This window comes from Callorhinchus milii, unplaced genomic scaffold, assembly GCF_018977255.1.
Source record: "Callorhinchus milii isolate IMCB2004 unplaced genomic scaffold, IMCB_Cmil_1.0 Scaffold15, whole genome shotgun sequence".
NCBI classification, from domain to species: domain Eukaryota; kingdom Metazoa; phylum Chordata; class Chondrichthyes; order Chimaeriformes; family Callorhinchidae; genus Callorhinchus; species Callorhinchus milii.
In genome coordinates, this window is record NW_024704756.1 from 13,019,862 (window position 1) to 13,042,655 (window position 22,794).

Below are 22,794 nucleotides of genomic sequence, written 5' to 3' on the forward strand. Positions count from 1 at the left end.
CTCTGCTTTCTGCGTGACTTGAGGAATGAACCTTGAGCATTCAAAAATATGGGGTGCTTTACGATTAAGCAAACTGAAATCATAAACACAGTACACTTTTTACTGTGTTTCCTTCATGGTTTACTCCAATTTACTTTTAACTTAGATAAGGGCGCTTCCACTGAAACACACAAAACATAAAGATTGCAATAAAAATGGCAAACTTTCTTGAGTACATAATCCCTCAACACTCCATCAACTCCATTCAAAGGTTCGACGGTGTATTCTCCAAGGTGTTATTGCATATTCTGTCAGCAGAATGTGTCAAAAATTGTACAGCCGTATTTTCTTCGGTGTAAGTTCTAAAGAGACCAATGTGTTTCTTGATCCGCCTATTCCGTTTGAGGTGATATTAATTACATTGTTGTTTTTATTAACAGACTGAAGAATTAGTGGATTGCAGGATGAATGAAAATCCTACACCAATGGATACATCCCAGCAACAAGCACTCCAGAAACAGGTACAGTCTGCACTATTTTATTGTTAATAATAATAATATCAATAATCCTTGCATCTGATATAGTGCCTATATTGTCAAGAAAATTAGTTTCAAAGCACTTTTTCCAATTTACAAACGGCATCCAATTTATGCATAGTGTCCCACAAACAGTCATGAAGTGAATGACCGTTTTTTAAAAATCCTTGGGACTGCTGCCCAGTACACCCAGTGAAACTCCCTTATCTTTTCCAGCAATACAGTGCATGATCTTTTACCGTCCACCTCAACAGGAAAATGGGACCTTGGTTGAATGTCTCTTGAGCCTTGTTGATGCTTTGGAAGTCCCTGATAACGAAATCTAAATGGTTGATTCATGGAATCACACACAGCTTCCATGTACAGCTGTGGCCATTTAAAACTCTGCCGTTTCTAAACTTTTTCTCTGTGCAAAGTGAAACCCTCGTATTTGAACTTACAAGTTTACAAGAGAGATACGGATGTAAAAGTTCCTTTGGCTCATTCAGTCACATTCTTCTGTCATATCAACCCTATCATCTTCCCAGTACACCATCAAGTGGTTTCTTAAATGAGTATAGTGTCCTGGCCCTGACCATGCTTTGCTGTTGATCAATCTCTGTACTTACTAGAATCTGTTCAGCCATTCACAAGGCTGAACCTATGATCCAATGTTCTACTGCTTTGTTGTACCTGAAAGCAACGTTCTAGGTTTTCTTTCTCAATACCATTTAGCATTTTACTGATATCTCTAAGACTCTCTTTAGATGTGTCGTTTCATGAAAGTTTATATAGTAATTTTTCATTCTTCTGACATTGAGGACCAGACTTGTCACTCTCCTCAGCAGTGCCTCTAGACCCTGGGAAACCCATTCCCCCCCTCCCCACCCTTCATATATTGCAGAAACCTACATCTGGACACAGTACTCCAGATGTGACCTGCCTAGAGCACTATGCAGCTTGAGCAGGTCTCTTGGGATCTGAATTCAACTAACTCCTGATGTGCAGCAAGTTCTAGGTCCTTTGCACTTCTGACAGAATTTGAATGTGTTGCCAGGGGTGCAATATCTCTTGTACAGAGAACAGAGGATAAGCAGGGACACGACTTAGTAAGTAGTAACAGGCCCAAGAGTAGTAAAGTCGGTAGAGGAGGGGGAGGGAGGGTCAAACTGGGGACTGATCAATGAACAGTGAATTACGCAGAGGCTATGAGATAAAAGGAGGAGACCTACACACAGATAATCAGAGAGAAGCAGAGAGAGAGAGAGACAAACACCGTTATATGAGGGGAAAACAGGAAAGAAGCAGATTAAGAAGAAACAAACAGCAATTTATATCTGTCTACAAAACTCTGCGTTTCTTTTCTTGTAAGTATGAATAGATGAAACAGGATCTTTAAACGACAAATTAATCTTTCAAAAAAAAGAGTTGGGAGACAGGAACCTAGAAGTATCACTGGAATAAAATACGAGACCCTCAGTGACACCAGCGGCAGACGGGATTCATTTTCCTCGGCCTCTCCAGGTAGACATAATGTTGCTTCACAGCGCCTGTGTTATTTTTCACAGAGCAGCAATACCCAATAAGAGGAAGCCAGGGAATAGGGAACAGTCTCCACTCAGTTCTAAGGGAATCCATTTCCATTCATTCCTTTTGAAAACCCATCGTATAGTAAAGGTTTTGCTTGCTGGAGTGGATTATAGACCTTGCATTCGATATAGAGCCTTATCACGTCTTCGAGACGTCTCAAAGTGCTTCACAGAATATACTGTAAAGTGAATTAACTGTATATTTTGTGGGTGAAATGTGGGTTATTATCCTGTTTACTTGCTGGAATGGATTATAATACTAGTCACGCTTTATCGTGTGAGTATCCACGATAGGAAAAGGGATGGAGTGGCCTGGGTATTCCACTATGGTCAACTTCAACAAGAGTTGTATGCACAGTGAGAGAAAGAACTGTTTGTTGTGTCAGTGCATCGAAACTCTTCACTCTCCACATCCAGAACACTTTTTCCCCACCTATCAGAATACACATACACACTGGAACAGGTTGCCAGAATAGGTGGTATAAGCCAGGACACTAGGACTCGTTTAAAAAGCAGCTTGATGCAGTGGTAGGGCACAGCAGGGTGGGTGTTCAGGACGGATGAGATTGGATGAGCCGAAGGGCCTTCTTCATCCATAGCAATCTTGGGATACTGCGATGACTGAAGATGCTTTCTAACTAAGCGTGACTCAAAAGCAACGAAACCCAGAATGTATCGGGAACAATCTTGCAGCAAATTACACGAGCAATGAGAAGTAAAGATGAAATGCAGCTGGTAAATCTTGAAATCTTCACCAATTTCATCATCGATGCCTTCCTTACTGCGATAACACCGCTGTCATTTCAAATACCTGATTGAATCTAGATAGTGCCGTTCTTGCCTGCCTTCTTAAGAGCGATTCTTGTAACTTGAATAACATGAGGTTGTCTGTTCCACTGCAGCAGTGGAGTTTACTTTCTTCATAATTCTTGCCTAATGTAAGGTGTCAGACGAGTATGAAGGTTGTGAGTTCAAGACCCATAATTGGCACTTTGAGCTCATACTCCACTCGGCTGACACTCTAATAACAGTGCCAGAAGGCCAGAGGTGTCAGAAACGACATTTTGGATGAGACTTTATAAACGAGGTCCCATGGCACTATTCAAAAAGGAAAAGCAGTTTCTCTGTCTCTGATTGTTGGTCCCCTGGCCAACAATCCTCCAGATAAAATAGTTTTTTCACTTCAAGGCTCATTGGTGTGCTCAAATTGGCCTCCGCATTTGACGACAAATACGCAGTCACTACACTTTCCAGTAGAATCCTCTGATGCGCTTTCAGATATTTCTGCAATGTGATTAAAGCATTGCATCAAATTCAAGGATTTATACATGAGTCTGTTTTTCCATCTTGCATTTAGGTGGAAGACAAACGGAAGAAAAGTGGTGACAGCCTTGTGGTAGCACATTCTAAACCAAACAGGAGAGACCCGGGACCTCCAATACCTCCGCATTCTGATCCCAAAAGAGAAGGTAGCACGAGCCACTGCCCAGCTTTACAAAGATCTGCCGGCTCACAGGTAATTCAATGCAGTTTACAATACAGTTTACAATGAAACAGTCCCTGTCACATCAGGAGGATGCCTCAAAAGGATAACTTTAGGGATAACTGTGCTTTAGGGATAACTGTACAATCGTAAGATTAGATGACATTAGAAGTTTGGAGTAGATTGTTTTTTTCTTTCAGTCCCTGCTAAAGGCTTGCACCTAATTCTGATTTGTGGCTGGTAAGTGTTAATTTTCAAAGAAGGAAAGAAGAATGCTATCATGAAAGCAGACCTTCGCTGGTTATCTTATTCCACTGAGACTTCTAATAAGGTACCATATCAGCATTCTGTTAACTACCCTCATTAGTAAAATGGCCCTCACTGAAATTATGGCCTTTTTTCTGATGGAGGAAGTCCCCTGGTGAAGACTGAGAAATGAACAAATAGAGATGAATGAGCGGCCTTGATGTAGAGGCAACTAAACTGAGCCAAGGTCATTGAATTTGGAGTAATTCCAAGCAAATAGTCATTATCTCAACCTCCTGCGGGCTCATCTGAAACATCTAAAATATCAGTTCTCAAACTTGAATTGAATTTTTACGCATATCAAGTACTGGCATTACAATACGTTTATATGCTTAAAAAATCAACGTAAGTTCAAGAACTGCTATTTTAGTCGTACAACCCTGTTAAAATGCACTTTGTTATAACGTGGGTCTGTTTTATTAGCACAATTGGGGTTTGGACCCCAGCATTTACTGTCTATTCCACCCCCATGTTTCAAAACATCAGCTAGCCTGCGAGGAAGCAAAATGGCCGGCTACTGGGTGATCAGGTCAGCCCTGATGTTGCTTCCTGCAACGATGCCAACAACCTGACAACCTGTAAGTCGGCCATTTGGGTTTCCCAGACTCAACCAGCTGACGTTCTGAAGCCCTGATTGAGCTGGCACGTGTGCAAGTGAACGTGAAGGCGATTGCGCCCCATTATAACAATGGCTGGGGTTTTAATGGAATGACTGCAAAACACCATGTTAAAAGGGAGCTCTGTATACGATAAAAAAAACAATTGTAATGTAAATTGTTTTGGCGGGACTGATGGCATGGGTGTTATTGGGATTCTAAAGGGATCTTGTTATTTTTGCCCATTTGTTTTACAAGAAGGGGGAGAATATAAAGGGAAACTTGTGGTACCAGGCAATGTAATCCTGTCAGGTTTGGCTTCAGCATGTAAATAATCCTTTGAGGACTAAATAACCTTTGCAGCTGTCCCAGAGTTCTAACGTGTGTGTGTGTGTGTGTGTGTATGCAATTATTTGTTGTCTTCTGACTGTTATTTTATTTTTCACCTCTTCACAGTAACCCTCACTTTCAACCCTGTGCTGCTCATATTTCCTGGCTGAGAGAACGAGCATGTGAGCTGCTTCCTCTCTTCTGTCTCGAGCGGGCAGCTGGAAGGAAGCATGAGAAGGATTCATTGCCAATTTAGTTCCTTCTCTCTGTGTGTCTCTCTCTCTCTCTCTCTCGCTCACTCATGCTTCTTCTAAGATAGCAACAAGTGCACATCAAAGCTTAATCATAAATTTGCTACGTGTAGAAGCCTAACACCATATCTGTTTAATGCATCAGAGTGTCAAACCCTGAACCAATCTACTATGCTATTCTACTTCACCCCTTCTTATCCTGACACGATGGGCCAGCCAATTCTGTTGATTTTTGGAAGCATCCACCACGGATTCTTCCACCTGTTGTTCATATTTTATCTCTCTTGTGTAAAAGAAATCCTTCCCGGTGCCTGCCCTCAGTCTGCCCTTCACGAGCCAGAACCTGTGCCCTCTCGTCCCGCTTTTGCTCTTCTGAGCGCATGTTGCAATAACTGTGCAAATGGGTAAGAGCAGTGATTGCAACATGGAAATGTTTTATTGCAGTTACTTTGTGGAGTCACAATACACGAAGAATTAGCTCTGAGCGGGATTCCTTTCAGAAGGGACAGTTTCTCTAAGGTCTCCGGGTTGGTGATACGTTAAACCCTTATAAAAGTGAATGCCCACAAGGAGATGCCTCTGTCCCACATGTGTCAGGAAAGCTTATTTCCCATATTAAATGCAGTGGTTACAAGACACATTGTGCCTGGGGTATGATTTTGGCAGCTCTGCTGTACAGACAGCACTGTTAGTTGCATAAATAATGATCTGGATATTTCAGATCTGATTAACATCTGCCTGTGCAGTGGCCCTTCTGGCTTCCACGCTGGCTACATGCGATAGTTTCCCTCAGCAGACAATTTAATGAAACTTGTTTCTGGAGCGCTATCGTGTCATTCCGCGGCATTCCGAATCATGTAAGTGAAAGTTTCTATCAGCGGTTGTCAGTGTCTGTGACTGGGTAAGAAAGCTACGTTTTTAGGTCGGGGCTGAAGAGGTCAATGCAGATAGCTCAAGGACAAGGATGCAGCACTTCACACAAAAAAATAGCAGCAGTCTGCCTCTTTAAGTTATTTCCTTAAGGTCCAGAACCAACTGTGGGAGTCTGTACTCTCTCTGGGGGTAGTACCCTGAGAGCATTCGGATTTTGGTGGTTTGAATCTGAAGTCCGTCACGAACTCCCCCTCCCTCAGTGGTCTCGTGGATAAAAAGTGAAGTGCGGAAAGGATTCACAACAGAAGCTTGCAGGTTCGAATCCCAGCTCATGCCGAGTTCGTTGGTGTCAAAGGGTGGGGGCAGGAGGTGGGACGCTGCAATTTGCTCTCAGGTTCCATGGATTTTGATCAGTAACAGGTGGACCACCCCCTCCCACCCACCCCTTCACTTTGCTGACTTTGATTGATGACTGGACCCGGCTTGAAAATGATTTCTTCCCCCTCTCCCTCAAGACACTGCTTATCAAGGCTCACCCTTGACGAGCAATCTCTTGATTGAGGTACTAGAGGGTGCTACTACCTGTGGATCTGAATCACCAGCAAGAGTCAATGCCTTCAGGATAAGAGGGGAAATTGGAAAAACTTCCAACAGTGAGGCAGGTAAAAAGGGGCAAAATACCTTCCCTGAAGTTTCACCCTAATGTTTGTGAGTTCGAAGCGCCAATGTGGTGCTTGAACTCAACATTTTCTGAGTCGGAGTTGAGAGTGCTACGAGCTGAGCCAGGCTAACAGCTGTAATATCAGTTTATTTGGTGTAAAGGTTAAAATCTTTGCTTCCACTTACGATCGGTCTTGATTCCACAGGATTTGAACCTCAAGCTGTATCGAGCTGCTCATCCCAGTTCCATTTCCTTATCTGACATGGTCCTCATTCCAATCACACCTGGACAGGATGAAGTATTTTGGGACTCACTAGAGAATGACAATCCACCTCCCAAGGTACAGTACATATATATTATACACAAGTCCATCATTGCACAGTGCCTTGATTTGTAATTTATAGAGATTTGAAATTCAACAGCATTCTCCAACCAGGTGTGAATTTATTTACTTTTGCATCCATGCAGAGCAGTTCAAGGCAACTAACTCATTTTATGCTCAGTTGAAGTCCCTCATTTCATCTGTTAGATGGTGCAGAAAATCAAGCTTATTGAATGGTTCCATATGCAATGCGTGAAAGTTCCAACTTCAGCATAATAAATCTCTACCTTGAGAGATGGATGGAGATCTAATGAAGCAGACATTTTGTAAGTTAACTAATTGTGCACCCATGACAGGGGACAAGGTGGCTTGCAATACTCCCTTGTTTACCCAGTGTTAAATTGAAGGAATAATGCCACAATTGGGTGCTACCAGTTCAGCGATCTCCATCTAGTTAATTAAGATGCGTTCTGTTCAACTGCAATTATTCTGCGATAATTCCTTCACTGGTTCAGTTCAGTAACTGGGTCAGGAGAAGTCATTATATAGATAAGTTGGAATCAGCATTTTGAATCTTTCAGCATGTCCAGGGATTTTCACTGAACGTATAATCGGTGAGGCAGATGAAGTTGCCCAACAAGCTGATAATCTCACCCGATATACAATGGCTTATTGAACCTCACCTCATTGACAATTCATTGCTACAATGATTGTTATGTCTGAAGTTTTGATATCTCCCTAATACGCTAACCCAGATCACTGACTAAAATGGAACCCGCTACAGCTCCAGTTTAGAGTTAACACAAAGCTGCGTTCCTAATGCAGAAGTTCTTCAAAGATTATTTCAGTCTTTTCCCATCCAATTACAGGGTTAAGTAAATCAGAGCCTGGCGTATTTCCCTGGTAGATTACCGTGAGCAGTTGTCAGCGTTCCCTAGGATCCGACTGGCCATTATTTCTACACAAGAGCAGATGGAAAGCTGTGTCCCAGACCTTCTCAGGCATTTAAAGCGCATCCCCCACATTATGGTCATATTATTTGTAAACTGGCTGAATCACAAGCGTTTATGAAGTGTGAAAATTGGCCCATACTTTTCCTTGAGCCTTGAACTGAGCAAAAAATAATTTCATGCTTTTTGTAGTGACAATTGGGAGTTGTTTATCGATTTCATTTATTAGCAAAGACTCTATAATAATTAAACTCTACCGTTATTACATGGCTTATCCAGAGTGTTGGTCAGTGAACTTGAAGTAGTTTTAAGGTGCATTTTATTCATTGACGTAATAAATGTTTTTTTTAATTAAATGGCACGTTATATTTATTTTCGCTCCCAAGGTTCCACAGAGGACCGTTTCTAAATCACATGGCAAAGACCAAATAAGCAGCCAAACTCCAACGAAAAGTACCTCCAGGTTAGTGTCCACTGTGTAAAACATCATTTTCTGTGCCTACTGCAATAACAGACAGGTTAGTTAATAACAACCATTGTTCAGTAAAAGGAAGGAGCCATTAGACAATCTTAAACAGAGGAGAACAGGTGAGGGGGAGAAAAATTGGCATGAACAAAATAACACAGCATAATAATAAGCAATCCTTGCATTTGATTTAATACTTTTCACGTCGGGATTTACTGTAAAGTGACTTTGTATCTTATAGATTAACATGACAGCCAGTTTGCACACAGTTGTGTCCCACAAACAGCTAGTGAAGTGAACAACCATTGTTATGTGGCAGATTTGTCAGTCAGAGATTCCAAGAGAAGCTCCTTCCGCTGAATATAAACATTGCATAAGACTTAAATTGAACAGAAATAAAATAGCATACTTTTGTGAATCACAGAAATAATAATAATAAGCCTTGCATTTGATATAGCGCCTTATCATGTCTTCGAGACATTTCAAAGTATTTCGCAGAATACACTGTACAGTGAATTGACTGTATATTTTGCGGGCGAAATGCCCACAAGACAGCAGTTACAAATAACTTTCCAAATCAAGTTAGATCTGGTAGATCTGTTTTAAAACATGGTGACGGATAGTCTCAAATGCCTTGTGATAAGAGAAAGGCAGCGGGCTGCAAACAACTTGCTTGAAGTTTGTCAGATCGTTGCCTGGTCATAACGGGAAGTGAACATTTTCCCAGAATCAAGTGATGTGCAACAAGTGATGATGATTTGACATTTTAGCAGTGATTCTAGTTGACATAAGAAAATAACAGTTCAATAAAAAAGTAGACTTTGATGGTGGGAAGCGATTTATTACATTCGCCGCTGACTGATTGACTGACTGAATAATTTCAAAGCCTCATGGTCACCAGTAATGTTGTTTTGTTTGGAAGTTGTGTAAAATGTGGTGATCTTTGGCAAATCTTTTTTGAAGTTTTAGTATAATCGCAGGAAATTCCCAGTCATATTTACCAGAAAGGAAAACTTATCAGTTGTTCAGTTCCGCGCGTTGTTAATGAAATTCGGAGTAAAGTGCTCTTGAAGTATAAATTGGTAAAGCGATCAGTTCAATAATAATAATAATAATAATCATTGCATTTGATAAAGCATCTTTCACGTCAGAAGGATGTTCTGAATGCTTATATTTTGTTGCCCAATCTTGATTTATTAAAAAATTTTAAATTGATTAAAAAAGGCCTCTCATCATATGACACATGGTTTCCGTGCTCATTGTATTAAGGTGATTTTCTTAAAATGTATATTTATAAAAATAGGCTTGATAACACTTTCTCCCACCGCCCCCTCTCCTTTTTGTTAACAGGCGACGTTTTTTTCCGTCGCTGTGTCCTCAGTATAAAAGGCTGCACTGTTAGTGATTTTTTTTTAGCCTGGCCTGCTACCTCGTAATTTTCTCATCAACCACCTATTAACAGCTACACTGTGTGAGTAAGCTGCGAGCTTCAATCTGGTGCAAGGGGATTTCAGGCTGATTAAACCGCTCAACTATCACCTCGTTGTTTTCAGCAACTTTGTCCCCAGTTTCATTGTCGAGTCTGTTCAATCATACGCCGTAGGTTTAACAGAACATTTTGAGACAACGCACAACAGGGATGGTGCCTATGGCGGTGTCATTACCGGCTCAGTGAGGGCTTGTTAACATACAGATGATTACTTTGTTGAGGGACATGCTATAAACCGAGGACAGCCTTTTTTCTGCCGTTGATATTGAATCCTCGCCTTTGAATAGCGAGGGTGACATCTAGTGTACAGTGCTGGTTTTAAATGTTTCCTTGTTTTTTTGTTTGTGGGCATTTTAATAATAAGTTGGGTGAAAACCCGATGTTTCGGAACAGATTTGATGTGATAGTTACAGCAGCCTGCATGCTAGGATTGGTGAGAACATTGATGTGTGCACAGAATTGCTAGTTTTCTAAGTTGCCTCTTTATGATCATTTCCATTTTCCAATTTTTTCCCTGTTCCTTCGATATTTTTATCGCTCCGGTGCTTAACACAGAATACAAACCCACAGCTATACAAAGCCTCCCTTACCACTTCAACACATCGATTGGTACCCAGATGTATGTGAGAACTGCTTTATAGGCAGATCCGTGCTCAGCCAGGCACCATTCAACGTGTTAAATATCCCATAAGGTGGCTAAATGGACCATTAGTGTAAACTAGTACTTGGATCTTAGCGAACACATGACAACATCGCAAAAAAATTACCCCTTCATCTATCCCATTGCCTTTTATCATTTTTCTCTCTCCTCTCTCCTCTGCTTCTTCACTGGAGTGAAAACTACAATATTTTACAATGGTCCAATTTGATATGACACATCCAGGCTGTTACATAACGACCCCCATTTCGTTCTGTTGTGGTCGGGAACACAGCTGCGCTCATGTGTTTCTCCACTTCCGCCTCGTCCCGACACACCACACACGGGACATCGTCTTGCAAACGACTCAGCACATGAAGTATCACAAGACTTTCCTCAGACAGGAAGAAGCTATGTGCCTTGTGGCACATGGTCTCCCTACAATACACTCTGAAATAACACAGGCCTTTGCTGCTCTCTTCTCCTTTGTTCATCACAGATTGTAATAAAGAATTCTCCTCCGGCAAGGACCATTTTGGATCAAGTTTAAACTCCTTTGTAACTCTGACGTTAACAGCCGTGAATACAGGGTTGATTATTCCATTCCAGTGCTGGGGATGTGCTGCATTGTCATTGCTGCCATCCTTCGGATGAGACATCAAACTGAGGTGACTGTCCGGGTAGATATTAAGGATCCCATGGCACTACTCGAAAAGAGAAAGGAGTTTCTCCCATTGCCCTGGTTACCAATCCCACCCGCCAAAATAAAAATAGTCATTCACTCCGTGGCCGTTTGTGGAACATTGCTGCATGCAAACGGGCTGCTGTACTCACATGCAAAACACAGAGTCACTCCACTTCCCAGTAAATAAATGATTATATTGTAGAGAACATTGGTGAGCAGATCCGTTTCCTCCATGAATCAGACTGAGCTCAAATATTTCATGATTATAGTTCTCAACAATAAAAAGCCTGTGTGCTTTTTTCCAAGTGAGTTTACAACTGGACAAAATAGCTCCCTTTTTATATCGAAGCCTCCCTGACCACGTTTGAAGTTTCTCTGGTTGTGATTTACTGACTCTAAACCATTTGTGTGTTTTCTTATCTCTCTCTCTGTAGTTTTGAGCTGCAGCCCCTATGGGAGAGGGTGGAGAGTCCTGTCGGCAAACAAGTGAAAGGCAATTCCCCCCGCAACAGCTCACCCACTTCTGGGCAAAGTTCTCCTCAGACTGCATCAGGTGAGCCCCGGGGACTATGGCTGCCCATTTCTTTTGAGAAGAAATCAATCAGACATTTCAGTTGTCATGTAGTTTGAAGCCAAGGATGGGAGAGGTTTGTGGTGCTCGGGAAACAGAAAAAAAAATTGCACTCTCAGGCTGGGATTGTTAATTACTGCCTTGGGGATTGTGGTCATGCATCCAAAGAACATGTTTACTTTCGATCTAACAAATTCTCAAGATTACTTTCATCAAACACAATAACTCAGTCATAACCTGTGAGAAAATTAAAACACTCCCAATGCATAGCTGATGACAGACTAGCCGGTCTGGCTCATCGACGGGACTTCAAAGGAGCGTACTGATCACTTGGGGGCAAATAGATACATGGAACTCCCTTGAGTTTGGATACTCTTAAGCATGGTGATGGGTTTCTGCATGTGTCAGACACCCAGCTGTTGCCAACCTGTGCCTAAATACTTTTCGGGCTTTAGGTAAGCAGGGTGGGCAGGGTTCTGCTTAAAAAAAACTCATACCAGAAAAACCTTATGTTTACGCAAAGGACAGAGGAAAAAAAACAAGAAAAGGGGTACATAAAATATAGACAACACTTCAAATTGATTTTATTTCTATTTAAATTGGGGAATTATTTCAGTGGTGTGGGCGTGATGGTCCAGTGTTTCATGCCACTTTAACAATTGAATAGTTTTATAGTTGCAATTTCAGTGCCAGAGGACACAAGAGGCAAATGCACAGAAACAGTCAACCCACAGAGACGGGAGTTTGTATAGAGCTGACAGCTGATTCAGGGGTTTAGCTCAGGACATGTCGGTGAAAAACCACTGTGGGTCTTAATTCTGAAAAGGGGGAAAGAGGAGGAAAGTGGCAATAGCGAAGCCAAAAGATATCATGGCCATGTATTTGCTCTCTGGTCTTTCTTTACACTCCAGTGGCTTCTAAAAATCAGTGACCCACCAATCCTACCTCTTGTGCCATCTAGGGAGGCTCAGGTTATGCTTCCAAGACATGGATTCACTCAATGACGAAAACAGCAACTTGCATTTGCATAGTGTCCTTCACGCAGGATAGCGTCTCGGAGCGCTGCTCAGTGGCGGAGATGGACGTTGAGCGAGGGGGAAAGGGAGGGGGCGGTAACCAATGATGCGGTCGAAGGAGCCACCTCTTAAGGTGGGATTTAAAGATAGCTAAAGAGTTAAACTCTCGCCCAACAAAATTGTAAGCAGTCTAAACTGATTCATTTTCCCTTAAATTCTGGCCACATAAAAGCTGCCTGGACAGGAACTTTGCAATAACTATTATTAATGTTACTGAACTGCCGGTGACACAGCTGGTTCTTTATAAGGCACACAATTACCTGGCATCTGGAGTTTGCTGCCAGAGCTCTGCCCAGGCAATTGATTGCACATGGACAAAACAGCTCACTTAACCTCTGACGAGAACGATCCAGAGCAGGAAATATGAATCATTTCCAGGTCACAAGTAGCCATACAACAGGAAATGAGGTCGCCCCTTCTTTCCACAGTATCAGTCAGTCCTTATTATCCTTTAAAACTGCTACTTCCATCAATCTACCTTTCATAAATTGCATCTTTGCAAATTAGGGACATCTCAATACCGAATATCATGCGGCTCACTGTTCCTTGGCGGCGTGAGAGATTCACACTGGAGTTACCTATCGTGATCTCATTTCGCTGATGTTGCCCTTGTGAAACTTTTAATACCTTCAAATTTTCTAAGGGCAGAAATGTCATCACATGTAGCGACTATGAGGATGCTGTAATGACTGTAGAGAAAATACTGTGAGTGCCCGACATTGTCAACACATTTACCCATTAACGTCGACTGCGATTTCAGCCCACACGTGCCTTTCTACTTTCAGCCTACTTTGTTTGAGTGTGGCAGCTATTGACTTTGTGTATCATTAAATATTCAGACACATTTAATCATGGTCAGATGTATGAACATCCACTTCATATAAAATCAACTGGACCAAAGCATGTGTTCGCACCACGTTAACACGGTATTGTTTAAGTCGGCTTTGATCTTTCCGTTGAAAGGAATGGATTTCGCCTCTTCCCCCTGCTGTCTTGAGAGGTGAAAGCTCGCACGGACGGAAGCTCATCTGTTTTTCCCTTGCAGCTCCTTTTTCCAGTGCACCCATCCAAAATCACAAGCAACTCAGCTCAAAGGCCTTTGAAGAGAAAAGGAATGTGCATTCACCTCGGAGTCACACTGTAAGTCGCTTTGTAGAGCACTTTTAACTCTTGCGTGCATTTGTGTTTAATCTCAACCCACGCAAACCGTTTAATGCAGAGTATTATTTGTGAGATAATCGTATCATTCCTTCNAAAAAGAACAAATAATAAATTGGCCACTCAATCCACGACTGTTTGTGGGACACTGCTGGGCGCAATTGGCCCACAAAATATAGTCAATTCACTTTACAGTATATCCTGTGAAGCTGTATCAAATGCAAGGATTTATTATTATATTCTTGATTTTTAGATATTCTGAGTCTTTATGCAGCTCAAATATGTATCAACGTGGCAGCTGTATCCAAGAGTCAGATAAGAATAGTCCACCCCAATTCCTTTTCTGAATTAGTCGAGACAGAAGCTCTCACATCTTGACCAGCAGGGTTCTCTGCGTCACATTCAGCCAATTGTTGATTGCAGGATGAGCAGAATAAATATTCCCAGTCTTGATATGGACACCAGGAAGTATTTGTTTCAAGGGCATATAGGGTTAATAAGATGCCCCCCCAGCTGAAGGCTAAAGTGTAAGGCTATGGGATGCTACCCATGCGAAGAGTGCTGTATAATTGCATGTTGTTGTTGCTGATGGTGCTTTTCGTTCCACTTATTCAGAATGTGGCTACGTCAACCAAAGGAAAAGTTAGCAACAGTCCTTTTGTCAAGTCGACAGAGTACTCTTCCTCCAGTGACGAAGTTGGGAGTACGGATGAAGACGATGACTCGAGCTCTGATGTCGCGGAGCCTCTACAAGCCAGGTCAGCCCAGTAACTAAGCTAAACTTATATAATGAAACTACAGCAACTTTCTCCCCGCTCTCTACTCCTTTACTGTTAACAAGCTTCTGGCATCTGTCACTGTCACAATGTACAAAATGTACAGCTCTTGAGTTATTCACCCTTCAGAAGGGATGAACGTTGAATGATTTTTGTCACGTATTTTTCTGCACTAATAATTCCCTTTCATGCAGTCAATTTCCAGTTTTTTTTGGACAATGTACTGCATTGTCGGCCCTTCCAGGAACCTCGTTATTACTATTTCTATTTATTTTCTCCTTTTCATTCCTTGAATTTTTCCCTGATGTTTCTCTTTCCCCCACCACACACATACAGAACTCCTTCATGCTGTCTTCCCTATCTGTTTGCTGTTCCATCCAGCAGTCTCCTTTCTCCATGTGCTATTCAAATCGAGCATTCTCTTACCTCAATATGTTTCTCCTTCTGTGCACTGTTTAACGCAACAGTGTGTAAATCCACAGTGCCCAAGTGAGCAACTCTACAGAGACTCTTGCACAAATGGTGCTTGGCTCAGTTGGAAGCATTCTTGCCTTTGAGTCACATAGGGTTATAAATTCAAGACTCCAGTTTGTGCTCACAGTAATGGATCCCTAATACTAAATGCAAGGATTATTTAATATAATTCCCCAGGAGCTCAGTGCTACGTACACTGGTACGCACAGCCAAATTGGCTCATGTTGCTATGCTGGTGAAAGATGTCACTTGTTTTTTTTTTACCGCTGTCATCTACAGTGGATTCCATAGTTTATGCCCATTAGCAAGAGCTTTAGTGACCTTTTAACAGTAAAACATTAAAGTTCCCATTTGTCTCGATTTTTACATCAGAATTTGTTTTCCTCTTGTAAGGGTAATGACATGGATCTAATATTTTTATGATAGGTTATATTTGTGGTTTTCATAAATATTTTATAAAATCCCCTCAGCCCAGAGATTTATTGAGTCCCTGAGGAGTCACTAATGGTGCGCTGGACTCTTTAGTATTAAAACTTAAAACAAATCCTTTAAGCGTGAGCTTCTTATACACTAGTATACAAATTTCACTTCTAATTTACCTTTTGCAGCCACAGCAGCAGCGGGAAATGTTAAGATAGCAAACTGCTGATGTCAAAATTACTGAAGCAAAACATGACATTTTGCCCTCAGCTTTGATATAATATACAGCATAAAAAAAGGAATAAAAAAATATTGGAGCCTCGCTGAATACCTAGTGCGTAAAAGCAGCAGGGACAAATTCTCCCTTGATTAAGACTTAAACCTTTCCAACAGCATTACAGAGCTTGAACAATTTTGAACAATTCTAAAGTTAGCTCTTGATTTTGAAGTCTTTTTTTCCAAGGGCTTTTTTGAGGAGAAAATTGGCTTTAAAAATTAGGAATGAATTGAAGCGTATGCCGCTGTTCTGCACAATCTTATATTTTAAGGTAAAATGGCCTTACACGCTAAGACCAGGTGGATTTTCTGGCCTCAGACATGCAGACTGCATAGCTGCAGTTCGACGATCTGAGCGGGGGCCTCATTGCGATTGTACAATTGGCCTGAGCTGCCCTGATTTGGGGAGAGGGTAATCAAACAAGGTTTCCCCACTCCCACCACCCCTTCCTGGCCGGAGATGCAATGCAAAATGTTGCAAGATATAGAGGACCCTAATAAAGGCAGTTGCCCAAAAGGTAGAAGATATAAAATACACACAGTCATACCTCGTTACAGTATGTCCCATGGCTTTGCGACGCCTTGATGAAATGATAAGGTGCGATATCAAACGCAAGCATTATTATAAACACCACCTGGTGGGATCTTCGGTAGTTAGCAATAAGCTTCTGAGGGTCTGTGATTGCAGGGGTTCTACATTCCTCCTGGTAAAGAGAAGGCAGCTCAACCCAGGACTGTTCTAAAGGAAGCAACAATTCAGCACTCTCACTCAAGAGAGGTCACAGGCCGCTCCGTTCTGAATTCCATTCATTGCATCTTGTGCACTACAACATAAACAAATCTTAACAAAGAGCTCGAACCATTGTATTCCCTAACTCTTTATCAGTGTTTCACCAAGGGAAACACCGACTTCCTCCAGTTTATTTTCACAGTACTGTACTTTGCTTTTTCTTTCTTCCTTCCCCAACAGGCAGCCAGCCAAGCTGAGCAGTGGAGAGACAGACTGTGACGGCACCATTGTTCCTGATGGCATCGAACTTCAGCCGCACAGCACTTTTAACGAACAAAAGGTATTAACTTATCTTGCTGTGTCGAGTAAAGAAAAAAAACGAGAGGAAATTTTGGTCACGGGTTCATTCAAACATCTCTTGTGATTTCTTTATTTCTTTACCCAGAGAGTAGTTAACAACTGGAACAAGTTGCCAAGAAGGGTAGTTGAGGCTGGGACACTGGATTTGTTTTTGAAATAAAAAAGAAAACAGCTTGATGCTGTGAGGGGAAGACGATAGAGTGGGATTCTGGAGGGATGAGGTCAAAAGGCCTTCATTCATCCGAACCGATCTTGTGAACTCGTGAAACAACATCAGATAAATTGTAACTGTAATATGGCCAGTGTCACTAGATGGCATTGTAAGTGAAAGAAGCGCAATGGTTTCCATACCCAGACACAAAGTAACAGTCAGCTCGTATCGGCTTTCTGCTGTATTATATTATTAAAATACTTATTATACTATACTTATATTATTATAAGTATTATACCTCTTTCTTTCTCTCTCTCCCTCTCTCTCTTTCGTACACAGTTTATCATTTTTGAGAAGGAACGCCTGTTGTTTCTACGTGATCCAAAACCCAACTAAAGAGTTGTTTTTCACCTGTTCCTCACAGAACTATTGAAGGCAGCAGTGAGCCTCGCTGAGCAGATTAGCTCAGTCAGACGGCAGCGTCTAATGTCTTTGCGCTCACTAGCGTGTACCTACCTTGACCACATAGTGACCCACGAGGGAATCACAAGTTTCTAAAAAAAAACAGATGTGAAATCTTGTCAAAGTATTCCTACATTGTTGATTATAGTGAAAAGGTCCTTCTTGCTTCAGCAGCTTTCCCTAATATCAATCATACTGGGAAGAATGCCTTTACTGGGCTTGTGCATGTTTTTTTCCTTTTCCCACACCAGTCTTGCTTGTGTGCCGTGAGCAAGGGTGCCACACTGTGGCTGTATTGTGGTGATGGTTTCGCCCACAAAACACACAGTCAATTCACTTTACAGCATATTCCGTGAAGGCCTTTGAGACGTCTAGAAGACCTGATAAGGCGCTCTATCAATGCAAGGATTATTATTGTGGTCTCAGACCAAAGCTCATTCCAGTAAGGATCCTTAAGTGCTGGCACATAGGAAACTGCCATCTTCCTTTGTGTGTGGTGGATTCATATCTAGACGCCAGAGATAAAAAGAATGTGTGGTAATCCATTGTACCACCCAGATTCTTTATCCCCATGCCCTCCCTTGCTTTCCCCTCCCCTGCAATTCCCTTCCTTCCCCAGTCAAATGTTTTAAATGTGAAACCATTTCGTTCATCCAGTTACCGAACATGTTGCCACAGCAACACATCCTCAGGCTGAATAGTTTTGACCTTTTACTACAATCGGAGTCTCGCTATCAGTGGATCTTTGATTATCTTTGGTTGCCAACACATACAAAGCATTACGATTACATTTTTTTTGTTCGTTTCTGTCAATTTTGTTTGAATGTTTCTTTTTTTAGCATTGAGCATTGGTGTCATTATCAGAGGCTCGAGCTTCAGTGTCAGGAAACTGAAATAATATGCGCAGGTTATTAAGACAGACTGCAGCCATTTAATAATTCAGCCAGTTACTGTCAGACTAATGACTAGTTCCAGCCAGACCCCACCCAACGCCTCCTCGCTTCCATCACTCGGCTGCAAAAATAAAACCAAACCAGAAATAAAGATAATGACATCAATCTTACTTGGAATTTTTGATAATTGGTTGTTTTAATGGGGCTCTGGCGATGGAGTCGACCATTTTCAAATCCAAAGTCCATTCAAACACAATACTACAATAACTTAGGAGAACTCTGCCCTGTTTAGAATTATGTTCACTCTTATTTAAGTGTTTATGCTTTATATTAATTTAGCCTTGCGATTCAAGTGGACATAAAGGGACTTGTCTGCTGTTGCTATTTCAAAGGAAAGGTTTTCTCTTGGTTTATGTTTGATGCTAAACTAAAGCTGGAGTACGCATGGTTATTCCATTGGTGCTTTTTGCAAATAAAATTTGCTCTTTTTTGGAAAAGATATAGCTTGTTCCCCATCATTCCTCCATATTGCCAGCCATAACTCTGCTTCTCGCTTGGTGGTTAACTAACGGAATAGATTTGGAAGTCAACCGGCACTGATATTTCGGCCTAACGATATGTATTGTTTCCGAACAGAACATAGCAGGGCCAAATTGTAGCAGACAGCAAGGAAATGCTGGTGTCACCAGTTGCATCCATCTCCTGCCAGACCTCATTCAGCAGAGCCATGCTGCTAACCCTTCAGTCAATCAGCAGGGATCTGGGCAGACCCCTGAGTCACCACACAACGAGACTACAACTACTAACCAGGCATGTTTTTTTACGAAAGCAAGATATACTTACAACGCTCAGCAAGTGGTTTCTTGCGTTTGCAACACTGCAGAATAACAAGCCCCCTTCCCCAACCATTGTGTACCAGCTTTGTGTGGAAAGGCCTCAGAGATCTGAGAATTACTATCTGTGTAATGTTTACCTGTCAGCACCAGGTTTAAGAGAGAAACCGAAGGTCAGATGTTCCGGTGTGATAGATAGTGAAAGTTCCACTGGCCAGTTGCAGGGAAGTTATTACAGCAGCTTTTATTCTCTGATTGTCACTCATGTCCAACAATGCTACCTGTTTTGTATTAACAATAGCGTTGCTCTTTTCATAACACTCCCTTTGCTTTTATTACTCCACAACATGCTTACGGATCACCGGGGCAATCCAGTGCATGACAACCCGCGTCCCACCTCCCTTGCCTTAAAAAAAAGGTTGTAAAAAGAAAATTACTTTCTTGAGATTCGCTCACAAAATACACAGTCAATTCACTTTGCTGTACATTCTGTGACGTCTCAATGGTGTGATAACTCGCTATATCAAATGCAAGGATTATTATTGATATTATTATTATTATTTGGGGACATTTACCACTGTCAGTCAGAATCAATCAAAGGGATATTCAGAGCAAGCTGCCTTCTGATTCTGGCTGAGCTTACAACTGCCCAGTGACATTACAAGTGTATTGATTCTGTGTGACCGTGGATGTGTGGAGTATCAGAGTACAAATAGAATTGTCCTTGTTCATTTTGCAAGAACATTCCTTTCAAATGTCACTTGCTCTTGTTTTCAGAGCATCTCAGCTGAAAACCCACATCTTAAATCCAGTTCCTCATCTTCCTCTTCTTCTTTCACACCATTCATCGATCCCAGGCTCCTGCAAATCTCCCCTTCAAGTCCTTCCGCGGGATCTAGTTCTCGTAAGTAACTTAGAAATGAACGGTCGAATCCCCTTGGGGGTGGGGGGGTTGTGAGAGGTTTGATTGTCATCGAAGCAATCTTTTGCTGTAACGTTTTCTTTTTATTCATTTCTCCACGTTCAGCGGGCAGTAAATCCGAGCCTTTTAGGAGAGAGAGCGCAAGAAAAGGATCCGTCGTAAATGTCAATCCAACAAATATACGACCGCAAAGCGATACTCCAGAAATCCGCAAGTACAAGAAGAAATTCAATTCCGAGATACTTTGTGCAGCTCTATGGGGTAAGGAAAACGTTCTTCGGGTTTTTCGTACCTGTGGGCAGATTATTTCCCACATTATGAATGCCATTGTGTGCACTGATATCCGCTGGTGTTCCAGTTGTATTCTCTCCGTAATGAATGGGTGAATGTTTCCCTCTCTTTTCCGTAGTGTAAGCACTGCCTCGGTCAAGTGGGATTCTCATGTTGTTTCCGTACATGATGGTGAAACGTCAACAGAATTTTTATTGTGCAAGAAATTTTGATGGGACGAGAGCCGATGTAACATTCACACCCCTTCACAGGGACATGGTCAAAAGTTTGTGGTCACTAGCCCTCACGTATAAAATAACTCACTTGGATTCTGCATTGATCTTGCAGGATGGGGTTCTCCAATCTGTAGAAATTGGCCCACATAGGTGTTTCAAGTTCACGTGGGAGAGAGAGGGGGGGATTGTTCTCCCTTGTCTAAATTAACTGATCTTCAGCAGCAAGCACACGTTAATCTCCTTCTCCAATTTACCGAACGTCCACAATTGCTCCCAATGTTGTCTACGTGGGTGTTGGCTAGAGGAGTCAGAGAAAATTGTCCTTCGCTGGCCTGTACGATGGGCCTGAGTACTTGAACCCAACCCCACCCCCAAATATTTGATCATCTCAGCCTCTGCAGCAAATGCATCATGTTACAGACAGAGACATCACTGCCAGTAAAGACACTGACGAGCACTGTCTCTTCTGGTGCAAATCCAATAACACAGCACTGTCTCATTTACTTTCCCACTGAGCTGAGGACTGCTGCCAGCAATAAAGCTAAGTGTGGTGTAAATGTACCACTTATAAGGCAATAGTCCAAGGGGAAAAAATAAGTGCCAATGACTAAGAGAATTCCACAGTCTATGGCTGTGTAGTCATGCATAATTGCCTTCATGTCTGTTGAGCTTTAATCAAAACATCCATGATAATGCTTCTCAGTACTTCGCAAAGACAAAGCTACATCACCATTTACATTCAGTAGTATTACAATATCTTAAACCCGTACCCAACCAGACAGCATACGTTGTATCAAGGAGGACACAATTCTTAAACATGTGTATCTCAGTTACTTTGTGCAAGATTTTCTATAAGATGTGAGCACAATGCAACATTCTCAGTACTTCCAGGCCTGCTCAGTGCCTCCACAAGCTGGCCAATTCTATGTCACTGCAAATGTACACTGTGGAGGCAAATCACTTTTGTCTGACGAATGCTATTTTAATACCAATTGAACATCCCGAATGCCAAAGTTAATTAAGCAACAGACCAGGCATATTTGTGTGTATGTGTTATGACTGCTTCAGGCAACTGACGTTTAAACAGCAGCTTGACGCTGTGATAGGGTGGTGGCTGGGAATGATAGGGTGGGTGTACTGGAAGAATGAGATCAGTTGGGCAGAAGGGCCTTCTTCATCCAAACCAATCATAGAATCATAGAATATTACAGCACAGAAGGAGGCCATTCGGCCCATCGTGCCTGTTCCGGCTCTTTGGAAGAGCTACCCAATTAGTCCCACTCCTGTCTAGACAAGTACCTGTCTAATTCCCGTCTTGATATCACAATCGTATGGTAACCTGTGACAAACGCGTTGTTCTTAAGCACCTAGAATGGAAGGATCAACAATTACGTAGATTGAATCTGATTATTCTGTCCCTGCGCAAGCTTGCACAATTATTACTCTTTCAAATGTATAGGAAAATATGGTGTCATCTTCAGCCATTACCATTGATTCATTTCATACCTCCAGGTGTCAATCTGCTGGTGGGTACAGAGAATGGGCTGTGGTTACTGGACAGGAGTGGACAAGGCAAAGTGTATTCCCTGATCAGTCGAAGACGTTTCCAACAAATGGATGTGCTGGAGGGACTGAATGTACTGATCACCATATCAGGTTGGAAAATATTTGAAACGTGCGGCAAGGCAGGAAATATAACTCTTATAATTGTTCTGGCAGAGTTTATGTCCAGACATTATGGCAAAACCTAGTGTGGTTTTCAACACATCTGCTGTTGTTACATTCTGACCAGTTGGTGGTGCTGTAAACCCACAGCAACAGCATTGCATTCACTGTACGTGCAGGTTAAAATGGTACGATGAAACCATCCTTCAGAAAGAATCATCACCTTCAGGAGAGAAGTGGGACTTCCTTGTTTTTTGCACCAATAGTCCAAGACAAGGCTATTTTTAGGATTCATTCTGAAGCAGTGCTAATGGATGCTTTGTTCCATGAATCCATGAGTAGTCTATGCCTTTTTGCTCTGCGTAAAGCATTGCCAATATTAAGGTCAT

General features: G+C 41.9%; 1 protein-coding gene across 1 annotated transcript in view; it reads left to right on the plus strand.

The window, feature by feature from the left end:
- Window positions 1-22,794, plus strand: part of si:zfos-2326c3.2 (mitogen-activated protein kinase kinase kinase kinase 4) — an 84,230-nt gene that overhangs the window by 51,076 nt on the left and 10,360 nt on the right. Inside the window, exons 14-25 of the mRNA XM_042340822.1 lie at window positions 420-500; window positions 3,441-3,599; window positions 6,789-6,923; window positions 8,242-8,318; window positions 11,567-11,685; window positions 13,825-13,919; window positions 14,553-14,695; window positions 16,854-16,953; window positions 19,116-19,289; window positions 20,090-20,216; window positions 20,340-20,495; window positions 22,253-22,396. Of these exons, the coding sequence (XP_042196756.1) occupies window positions 420-500; window positions 3,441-3,599; window positions 6,789-6,923; window positions 8,242-8,318; window positions 11,567-11,685; window positions 13,825-13,919; window positions 14,553-14,695; window positions 16,854-16,953; window positions 19,116-19,289; window positions 20,090-20,216; window positions 20,340-20,495; window positions 22,253-22,396 (1,510 nt within the window). The remainder of the gene's footprint in view (window positions 1-419; window positions 501-3,440; window positions 3,600-6,788; window positions 6,924-8,241; window positions 8,319-11,566; window positions 11,686-13,824; window positions 13,920-14,552; window positions 14,696-16,853; window positions 16,954-19,115; window positions 19,290-20,089; window positions 20,217-20,339; window positions 20,496-22,252; window positions 22,397-22,794) is intronic.